The sequence below is a fragment of the Penaeus chinensis genome, unplaced genomic scaffold (genome assembly GCF_019202785.1).
Source record: "Penaeus chinensis breed Huanghai No. 1 unplaced genomic scaffold, ASM1920278v2 CTG_800, whole genome shotgun sequence".
NCBI lineage: Eukaryota > Metazoa > Arthropoda > Malacostraca > Decapoda > Penaeidae > Penaeus > Penaeus chinensis.
In genome coordinates, this window is record NW_025918650.1 from 20,572 (window position 1) to 32,703 (window position 12,132).

The 12,132-nt window shown below is 30.0% G+C and overlaps 2 protein-coding genes across 2 annotated transcripts; both read left to right on the forward strand.

Moving 5' to 3' along the window:
* Positions 1 to 734: 734 nt before the first annotated feature.
* Positions 735 to 7,509, forward strand: LOC125024867 (baculoviral IAP repeat-containing protein 3-like). Its single transcript, XM_047612639.1, has 6 exons — positions 735 to 1,118; positions 5,877 to 6,074; positions 6,403 to 6,425; positions 6,611 to 6,954; positions 7,300 to 7,379; positions 7,465 to 7,509. Exons 1-6 carry the CDS (start codon positions 735 to 737, stop codon positions 7,507 to 7,509), a joined length of 1,074 nt encoding a protein of 357 aa, XP_047468595.1.
* A 3,649-nt stretch (positions 7,510 to 11,158) lies between these two features.
* On the forward strand, positions 11,159 to 11,905 carry LOC125024868 (baculoviral IAP repeat-containing protein 7-like; the record flags this gene model as incomplete). The annotated part of the gene is made up of 2 exons (XM_047612640.1): positions 11,159 to 11,225; positions 11,787 to 11,905. Coding segments are annotated over 2 exons (186 nt in total), but the record flags the coding sequence as incomplete, so codon positions are not given.
* Positions 11,906 to 12,132: the final 227 nt, after the last annotated feature.

The following is a 12,132-nucleotide window of genomic DNA, read 5'->3' on the forward strand; positions in this document are numbered from 1 at the left end:
GGGGGGGGGTTAAATATCACCACCACCCCCCCCCATCGTCGATGTTCAACTGAAAAGAGAAACCATATAGTTGGTTGTTTATATATATATTTTATATAGAAACTTGTGATTTAATAATGAATATTCCCAACTACATTATATAGGATACAACTATATTATATATACACATCCTGGGAGAAAAAAATGTAACTTGACGATGAGCATATATATATGAAATAATTATATATCAAAATACATGGAGCTGAGGATATATATATACATATATCTATTTCATTCTGATATTAGAGAAACATACAAATATATTCAATATTGAAAAATATATATATATATATATATATTGCCAGTGATAGTTCAGAAAAAAAACTACAATCATAATGGAGGACAAAAGATCTATATGTGACTATTATCAACATGAAAAAAACCGACTAGATACATTCAACCCTAATTGTTTCAAGCAACAATTTCCTATTGACAGTCGGTTATTGGCTAAAGCTGGATTTATTAAAATCGACAACAACGATGTAAAATGTTTTCTTTGTGATTTAAGAATAGACATGAAGAATATCATAGGATCAGACGATATTATAAAGATTCACAAGAAAAGAAGCCCCGGGTGTTCATTTGCACATTGTTTATATGGTTTTGAAAATCTTGAAAATTTCAAGAAAAAAACTATTGAGCCACGGTTCTCAAATTTCTTTCAAATGTATTCAACATTAACTAATAACGAGTATATGTCTATCATTGACTTTGTTTCGTCGTATGTCTCCGATATCAACTATCGTCCTTGTATTAAGCAGGAATATTCGACAATAGAAAAAAGACTAGCAAGTTTTGAAAAGTGGCCTGATTATATTGAACAAAAACCACAAGATCTTGCCGAAGCAGGATTTTATTATAAAGGTGTGAGTGACCGTGTTTACTGTTTCTACTGTAATGTTGGTCTTTGCAATTGGCAGAAAGAAGATATACCTTGGAACGAACATGCCATGCGGATGCCATCTTGCCCCTATGTCTTTATAGAAAAAGGTATAAAATTTAGTGAAAAAATGATTGACAATATTCATTATACAAATGAAGATGATCTCTTATTGGAATTGGATATTGTTAAATATGTAGTAGGTATGGGTTATTCTATATGTATTGCTAAAAAGACTCTCAAAAATCATATTAACAAGACTGGTTGGCCCTATTTAAAAATAGAAGAATATATTGATGATATGGATCAAATGTTCGCGAAGTATCCCAAAATAATGAAACCCGAACCACTAATAATCATTAAAAACACGGAAGATGCATATGTTCGGTGCTTTCGATCTAAAATGGAGTCTAAGTATTTAGTTACAAGTAACGATACTTTGAATGCCACCTTACCACATGATTCTGCAACTCCGTTTATATTAGAACGGGGGTTTAAAAGTACCAATGAAAATTTGCCTCCTCCTCCTTCTTCTGTTCATTTTTCATCTAGTGTGCCTGTAAGCAACTCATCACCAGAACGAAGAAAGGAAATCATTGAAAATCCTACATCTCTCGAAGCTTTATCCGGACCAATAAACACTGAGAATCCCACATTTTTAAAAGAATTATCCGATTCAGAAAACATAAAATGTGATGTATTCACCGAGGAATGGATGAAAAATAAATCAGAAAAACATATTACTGGTAAATATAAAACAGAAGAATCAAAGATATGGAATAATCCTATATGTAAAATATGTGAAAATAAGAACGCAACGATAGTATTTTTACCCTGTACACATATGGTTGTTTGTAAATCATGTATTCTTAATTTGACAAATTGTCCTATATGTCAACGATTTATCAAACGTATAATGAAACCTATCACATTATAATATATTTGATTTTCAATACTAGTATTGTTTATCATTTATATATATAAAAAGTATGATAAAATATTATTTAAATAAGGATATATGAGAATATTATTTAAATAAGGATATATGAATATATAATTTGAGAAATATTAATGATAAACTATTATTTGATAGTGTGCGTGAGGATATATATATATATATATATATATATATATAATATATATCGTCTTGATAGAAGATATTGTGATTCAAAAGAGCCAAAATGAAACCAGTTATATATAAAGGATATTTCAAGAATATTAAAGATCGATGGAAAATATTTAAATATCAACAATATTCCATTAATAAATGGCTATTACCTGTGGCTGGATTATATTACTCTGTATATCTAACCACAGATATAGAATTATTTACGAACCTGATGGTGAATATATTAATAAATTAACATTCATAGTTTGTAAAAAATAAAATTATTCCTAAAGACTGAAAATATTTTTTTATAACCTATAAGATAAAAAATAAACTTGATATTGTGATACTTGACCATCAGAGGTTATTCCTAAAGAATGGAAACATTATCTTATATATCCTGTGATATTATAATATAACTTGATGTTGAGGATATATGGAAATATACTACTATATTATTATGTTACTTGATCATCAGAGTTTATAAAAAAATAAGATTATTCCTCAAGACCGGAAACATTATTTTTATAATATAGAAAACATTATCTTATATATATTGTGATATTATAATATAACTTGATGTTGAGGACATATGGAAATATACTACTATATTATTATGTTACTTGATCATCAGAGTTTATAAAAAATAAGAATATTCCTCAAGACCGGAAACATTAATTTTATAATATATATATAAACATATATATATATATATATATATATATATATATATATATATATATATATATATATATATATATATATAATAGTGATCAAACATATACCGAAATATTTATATGTTACTGAGGATATATTGAGATATATTGCTATACAACGATAGAAGTGTCAATCGCTACCAGTCTGTCAAAGTGTTTTGTTATACAATTGACCGCATAGATTGTGATATTCATAATGTGTACAGAAGAGAAAGATGATTATTCTTGTCATGAAGAAAACAGAAGGAATTCATTATATATACCTCAAAAATATATGCCCATCAACCGGATATTTAGAAATGATCATTATCGTCATGAAGAAAACAGAAGGGATTCATTCTATATACCTCCAGAATATATACCCATCAACCGGTCACTATTGGCCAAAGCTGGATTCTGTTCCTACAATCCCACTTTGCACACTCTGGGCTATATGATAACATGCTTTTCTTGTGATTTAACAATTGACCCGGAAAATCTCAGAAGATCAGATGACATTATAAAGATTCACAAGGAGAAAAGCCCCGAATGTCTGTTTGCACAAAGTTTATTTTCTCTTGAAAATATTGATAAGTTTTGTAAACCGCCTCAAATACGTAAGGCATTTCCCGATGGTTCATTATTAAAATGTGAGAAATATCGATTTGAAACATTTATCGATTGGCCGATCGATTGGATCTCTCCTAGATATTTAGCTGTTAAAGGATTCTTTTATTTTAGAAAAGAAGACTATATTACTTGTGGCATATGTGGCCAAACGATAGTAAATATTAAAACATGCAACATCAAAGACATAGATAACGTAATAGGAGGACATCGACATATGAAAAACATACCTGATATAATATGTAGCTTTTCCCATAAACTGGAAGATGGAAAGATGTATATACCTCAAAGGGAAAATAATCACTTGAAAAGCATTGGTATCATGAAACATACTATTTCTTATGCAAGAAATTTCATGACAGAAGAAATGAGACTAACAAGTTTTTATAACCGGGATGAACTAAAACCAGATATAAGATCTTTTGACTGGCCTTTAGAAATTTACCAAAAACCACAAGCTCTTGCCGAAGCTGGCTTTTATTATAAAGGTGTGAGTGACCATGTTTACTGTTTTCACTGTAATGGTCATATTCGCAATTGGGAGAAAGAGGATATACCTTGGAATGAACATGCTAAATGGTATCCAGATTGTAACTATCTCCTTTTAAAGAAAGGGGTAGAATTTGTTGACAATATTCAAGATCAACTTTTATCAGAAATGAATAGCATCTCATATAATGATATTGAGATAATAAAGGAATTGGATATTGTCAAACATATAATATCTCTAGGATATAATATAGATGATGTTATATATATTTTCGTGAAACATATTAATGAGACCGGCTGGCCATATTTAAGGTTAGAACCATTTATTGATGATATAAAAAAAATAAATCCAAATATCCCTAAACCGCCAATCACCATTATTTATTCTGGTGGACTAGAAAATGCATCCGGCCCCCCTGACTCAATAGATGCCGAGAATATGGAAAACCAAACATCTCAAGAAACTTTACCCAATGCCGAGAATATGGAAAACCAAACATCTCAAGAAACTTTACCCAATGCCGAGAATATGGAAAACCTTCCATCTCTAGAAACTTTACCCAATGCCGTGAATGTGGAAAACCAAACATATCAAGAAACATTACCCAATGCCGAGAATATGGAAAACCAAACATTTCTAGAAACTTTACCCAATGCCGTGAATATGGAAAACCTTCCATCTCTAGAAACTTTACCCAATGCCGTGAATATGGAAAACCTTCCATCTCTAGAAACTTTACCCAATGCCGTGAATATGGAAAACCTTCCATCTCTAGAAACTTTACCCAATGCCGTGAATATGGAAAACCAAACATATCAAGAAACTTTACCCAATGCCGTGAATATGGAAAACCTTCCATCTCTAGAAACTTTACCCAATGCCGTGAATATGGAAAACCAAACATATCAAGAAACATTACCCAATGCCGAGAATATGGAAAACCAAACATATCAAGAAACATTACCCAATGCCGAGAATATGGAAAACCAAACATATCAAGAAACCTTACCCGAAACAGAAAATACCGATATTGGAATTTATAGATGCAAAGTATGTATGCAAAATAACGCATGTATATTATGTATTCCATGTGGACATATCGCTGCTTGTATATGTTGTAGTCTTCAGTTAAAAAAATGTTCTATTTGTCAAGCAGATATTGTATATATATAAGAAAAACTAATCTAAAAAAATAATAATTGTATATAACATTTGTATTATATTATATATATACATCATATTTATCTGTATTTTTAACCACAAATATAAAATTATTTACGGTACTCATTATGAATATAAATAAAATAAGATTATTCCTAAAGAGTAAAACATATTTTTTTATATCCTGTAAGAGAAAAAATAAACATATATTAATATTACTTGATGTTGAGGGCAATATGGAAACATATTGCTATATTATTGCGTTACATGATCATCAAAGTTTATAAAAATAAGACTATTCCTAAGGACTGGAAATATTATTTTATATATATTCTATGATCTTGTAATATTACTTGATGTTGAGGGTATATGGAAATATACTGCTATATTATTGCGTTACATGATCATCAGAGTTTATAAAAATAAGACTATTCCTAAGGACTGGAAATATTATTTTATATATATATTCTATGATCTTGTAATATTACTTGATGTTGAGGGTATATGGAAATATACTGCTATATTATTGCGTTAGTTGATCATCAGAGTATATATAAAAATAAGATTATTCCTAAGGACTGGAAATATTATTTTATATATAAACTGTGATCTTATTACTTGATATTGAGGGTATATGGAAATATACTGCTATATTATTGCGTTAGTTGATCATCAGAGTTTATGAAAATATTCCCAAAGACCAGAAACTATATATATACTGTGATCCTGTGAATAATATATATATATATATATCGAAACATTATATAATATTGAGGATATATAAAATATACTGTTATATTAAATGCGCATGACAAGAAAAATAAGTCAATCGCTACCAGTACGTGAAAGTATTTTGTTATACAATTGGCTGCATAGATTGTGATATTCATGATGTATACTAAGGCAGATAAAGAGATGATCCGGATTACAGAAGAGGATAAAGAGATAATCCGTAATCATTTTTGTCATGAAATACATAGAAGGAACACGTTCATCAAACAACTTAATAGAACTGATGTACCCATCAGCCAGTCACTATTGGCCAAAGCTGGATTCTTCTATATTATGGGACATGTAAAATGCTTTTCTTGTGATTTAACAATTGACCCGGAAAATCTCAGAACATCAGATGACATTATAAAGATTCACAAGGAGAAAAGCCCCGAATGTCTGTTTGCACAAAGTTTATTTTCTCTTGAAAATATTGATAAGTTTTGTAAACCGCCTCAAATACGTAAGGCATTTCCCAATGGTTCATTATTAGAATATGAGAAATATCGATTTGAGACATTTATCGATTGGCCGATCGATTGGATATCTCCTAGAGATTTAGCTGCTGATGGATTTTTTTATTTGAGAGAAAGAGACCATGTTCATTGTATCTATTGTAACATAAAAATAGGAGACTTTGAAAAAGGTGATACAGTAAGAGAAGAACATTTACGTATCTCCCCTCATTGTCCACTTCATATTGAGAACAGGGAAATAGCAAATAAATATCTTGATATAAAGCAAAATATTGCCGAGAAACTGAAAGATGGAGATATATATATATTTCAAAGGAGAAAACCATATACATATAAAAATAATGGTCTCTTGAAACATACTAGTTCTCGTGCAATTGATTTCACGACAAAAGAAAAGAGAGTAGCAAGCTTTCGTACCTGGCCTGAAAATGTTCATCAAAAACCACAAGCTCTTGCCGAAGCTGGCTTTTATTATAAAGGTTTGAGTGACCATGTTCATTGTTTTCACTGTGATGGTATTATTCGCAATTGGGAGAAAGAGGATATACCTTGGAATGAACATGCTAAATGGTATCCAAATTGTAACCATCTCATTTTAGAGAAAGGAAAAGAATTTGTTAACAATATCCAAGATCAACTTAAACCATACAACTCATATAGTAATAAGGATCAAACTATATCAGAAATTAAACTATACCACCCATATAGTACAATGGATATAATGATGAAATTGGATATTGTCAAAAGTATATTAACCTTGGGATATGAAATAGATGATATTCAAAAGACTCTCGAAAAACATATTAATGAGACTGGCTGGCCATATTTAAGGTTAGAACCATTTATTGATGATGTAAAAAAAATAAGTACAAATACCACTAAACCACCATCCATCATGAAACATCTATTAAATAAGATGGATGATGCATATATTTTATCGCTTTTATCCAGAAGCGAGTCTCCATCTGTGGATAACACAGAAGAAAATATGTATCCTCCTGGTTTATCACTTGAAGGGATATATGAAATAAGTAAAATCCCTACATCTCCAGTTGTATTTACAATAGACGAACCAGATATAAAAGCTGTATCCAATGCAGGAAAAATGGAAGACCATGCATCTCTAGAAGCTGTATCCAATGCAGAAAATATGGAAGACCATGCATCTCTAGAAGCTGTATCCAATGCAGAAAATATGGAAGACCATGCATCTCTAGAAGCTGTATCCAATGCAGGAAAAATGGAAGACCATGCATCTCTAGAAGCTGTATCCAATGCAGAAAATACCAAGATTAGAGATAATATTTGCAAAATATGTATGCACAATCACGCATGCATGATATATTTACCATGTTTACATATGATTGCTTGTAAAGATTGTACTTTACCATTGAAAAATTGTCCTATTTGTAAAAATAAAATTTGTCAGATAGCAAAACGTACTATGGTATAGAATATTTGTTTTATATACAATATTCTTCGAGATATCAGCTATGATCAAGAATATTATATAATTATAATATTCCAATAATAAATAGATACTACCTATGACTGGGATATATCCAAACTATTAATATATTAATAATAGATTAATTTGTAATAACAGTCAATTATTCCTAAAGACTGGAAATATATATATATATATATATATATATATATATATATATATATATATATATATATATATGTATATATATATATATATATATATATATATGTTATAAGATATATTACTTGACTGATGTTAATGTTACTTGATGTTGAGGGTATAGGGAAAAATACTGCTATATTATCACATTACTTGTTCAGCAAAGTTTATAATTAAATACAAATATTCCTAAAGACAGACCGAAAATATTATTATTCCTAAAGACCTGTGAAGAAAAAAGTGGTGTTAAGGATATATTAACTTATATTGAAGGATATATTAACTTATATTGAAGGTCGTATAGATTGTGATATTCATGATGTTTACAGATGAAGAAAAAGAGATATTCCGTAATTATATTTGCCATGAAAATAACAGATTGCATACATTCACACGAAATACATTCGAAGAATCTGGTCATAAAGTACCCATCAAACTAATCAAACTATTAGTCAAAGCTGGATTCTTCTACATTAGGAAACATATAAGGTGCTTTTCTTGTGATTTAACGATTGAACTAGAAAGGCTCAGAACACCAGTTGATATTATAAAGATCCATAAGGAGATAAGCCCCAAATGTCTGTTTGCGCAAAGTTTATATTCCTTTGAAAATATTGATGAGTTTTGTAAACCGCTTAAAAGAAAAATACGTATGGATTTATTCTCATTTAATCATGAGAGACATCGAAGAGAGACATTTATCGAATGGCCGATCGATTGGATGTCACCTAGAGAATTAGCTGCTGAAGGATTTTATTATCTAAGAAAAAAAGACCGTGTAGCATGTGCATTTTGTAATAAAATAATAGGAGACTTTGAAAAAAGGTGACATAATAAGAGAAAAACATCGACGTATCTCCCCTAATTGTTCTTTTCTTGATGATACATGGAGAAGAATATTAAACTATCCTGATACAACTGATTGTATTACCGGTAAACTGAAATTTATGGAATATGAAATATATATAAATAAACCATGTATAGATAACGATACTGGTGCCATGAAACATACTATCTCTTATGTAGAAGATTTCACAACAGAAGAAAAGAGACTAGCAAGCTTTAATGATTGTAACTGGCCTGAAAAAGTTCATCAAAAACCACAAGCTCTTGCCGAAGCTGGATTTTTTTATAGAGGTCCGGTTGACTATGTTCAATGCTTTCACTGTAATGGTATGTTTCGCAATTGGGAGAAAGAGGATATACCTTGGAATGAACATGCTAAATGGCATCCAGATTGTAACTACCTCCTTTTAAAGAAAGGAGTAGAATTTGTTAACAATATTCAAGATCAATTATCATCAGAAATTAAGCTATATAAATCATTTGATATTATGGATGTAATGATGAAATTAGACATTGTCAAATGTGTAATATCCATGGGCTATTCTAGAGATGATGTTAAAAATACTCTTAAGAAACATATTGATGAGACTGGCTGGCCATACTTAAGGATAGAACCATTTATTAATGATATTAATAAAGTAAATATAAATACTTCTATACCACCAAGTATCGTTACACGTCTATTAAATGAGATGGATGATGCATATATTCAATCGCATTTATTCAAAAGCGAGTCTCCATCTGTGAATAACACGGAAGAAAATATGGAAACCCTTACATCTCAAGAAACTTCACCCAATACAGAGAATACGGAAACCCTTACATCTCAAGAAACTTCACCCAATACAGAGAATACGGAAACCCTTACATCTCAAGAAACTTCACCCAATACAGAGAATACGGAAACCCTTAAATCTCAAGAAACTTCACCCAATACAGAGAATACGGAAACCCTTACATCTCAAGAAACTTCAACTAATACAGAGAATACCGAGATTCAATATTATATATGCAGAGTATGTATGGACAATAGCACACATACGGTATATATTCCGTGTGGACATATGGTTACTTGTGTATGCTGTACTCTTCAATTGTATAACTGTCCCATGTGTCGAAAAAAGATCACACATATAGTAAAACCTATCATGTCCTGAATCGAATATATATATATATATATATATGGAAAATATATAGATATTATTTATATATATGTAATATTTGTTTTGTATATACAATAGTTTTCGAGATGTCAATATTTTATCAAGAGAAATAAAAACAAGGTACATATTTACAATATTCTATTAATAAATGGCTATTACCTATGGCTGGATTATATTATTTTCCTATCCTGTAAGAGAAAAAAATCAACATTGTAATCTTGATGTTAATGTTACTTGATGTTGAGGGTATAGGGAAAAATACTGCTATATTATCACATTACTTGTTCAGCAAAGTTTATAAAGATATATACAAATATTCCTAAAGACAGACCGAAAATATTATTATTATAAGATTATTCCTAAAGACCTGTGAAGAAAAAAGTGGTGTTAAGGATATATTACCTTATATTGAAAGTCGTATAGATTGTGATATTCATAATGTTTGTGACATTCATGATGTTTACAGATGAAGAAAAAGAGATATTCCGTAATTATATTTGCCATGAAAATAACAGATTGCATACATTCACACAAAATACATTCGAAGAATCTGGTCATAAAGTACACATCAAACTAATCAAACTATTAGTCAAAGCTGGATTCTTCTACATTAGGAAACATATAAGGTGCTTTTCTTGTGATTTAACGATTGAACTAGAAAGGCTCAAAGCACCAGTTGATATTATAGAGATCCATAAGGAGATGAGCCCCAAATGTCTGTTTGCGCAAAGTTTATATTCCTTTGGAAATATTTATGAGATTTGTAAACTGCCTAAAAAAAAAAGACTTAAGGCTTTTTTCTCGACTGAAACATTAAAATATGAGAAATATCGATTTGATACATTTATCGATTGGCCGATCGATTGGATGTCACCTAGAGAATTAGCTGCTGAAGGATTTTATTATCTAAGAAAAAAAGACCGTGTAGCATGTAGATTTTGTGATAAAATAATAGGAGACTTTAAAAAAGGTGACATAATAAGAGAAAAACATCGACGTATCTCCCCTAATTGTTTTTTTCTTGATGATACATGGAGAGTAACAATAAACTATCCTGATACAACTTGTTGTATTGTCGGTAAACTGAAATATATGGAATATGAAGATAAATGTATAAATAAACCATGTATAGATAACGATACTGGTGCCATGAAACATACTGTCTCTTATGTAGAAGCTTTTACGACAGAAGAAAAGAGACTAGCAAGCTTTAATCATCGTAACTGGCCTGAAAAGGTTCATCAAAAACCACAAGCTCTTGCCGAAGCTGGATTTTATTATAAAGGTGTGAGTGACCATGTTCAATGCTTTCACTGTTATGGTATTTTTCACAATTGGGAGAAAGAGGATATACCTTGGAATGAACATGCTAAATGGTATCCAAATTGTAACTATCTCCTTTTAAAGAAAGGAGTAGAATTTGTTAACAATATTCAAGATCAATTATCATCAGAGATTAAGCTATATAAATCATTTGATATTATGGATATAATGATGAAATTAGACATTGTCAAATGTGTAATATCCATGGGCTATTCTAGAGATGATGTTAAAAATACTCTTAAGAAACATATTGATGAGACTGGCTGGCCATACTTAAGGATAGAACCATTTATTAATGATATTAATAAAGTAAATATAAATACTTCTATACCACCAAGTATCGTTACACGTCTATTAAATGAGATGGGTGATGCATATATTCAATCGCTTTTATTCAAAAGCGAGTCTCCATCTCCATCTGTGAACAACACGGAAGAAAATATGGAAACCCTTACATCTCAAAAAACTTCACCCAATACAGAGAATACGGAAACCCTTACATCTCAAGAAACTTCACCCAATACAGAGAATACCGAGATTCAATATTATATATGCAGAGTATGTATGGACAATAGCGCACATATGGTATATATTCCGTGTGGACATATGGTTACTTGTGTATGGTGTACTCTTCAATTATCTAACTGTCCCATGTGTCGAAAAAGGATCACACATACAGTAAAATCTATCATGTCCTGAATCGAATATATATATATATATATATATATATATATATATATATATATATATATATATATATATATGGAAAATATATAGATATTATTTATATATATGTAATATTTGTTTTGTATATACAATAGTTTTCGAGATGTCAATATTTTATCAAGAGAAATAAAAACAAGGTACATATTTACAATATTCTATTAATAAATGGCTATTACCTA

What these genes read in the sequence shown, in the direction of transcription:
- LOC125024867 (XM_047612639.1), top strand. Translation starts at nt 735, where the DNA reads ATGTCTATCATTGACTTTGTTTCGTCGTATGTCTCCGATATCAACTAT. An exon ending in TCTTCTATATTATGGGACAT is followed by an intron (nt 6,075 to 6,402) that starts GTAAAATGCTTT and finishes ACATAAAAATAG; the next exon opens with GAGACTTTGAAAAAGGTGAT. An exon ending in ACCATGCATCTCTAGAAGCT is followed by an intron (nt 7,380 to 7,464) that starts GTATCCAATGCA and finishes ATGCATCTCTAG; the next exon opens with AAGCTGTATCCAATGCAGGA.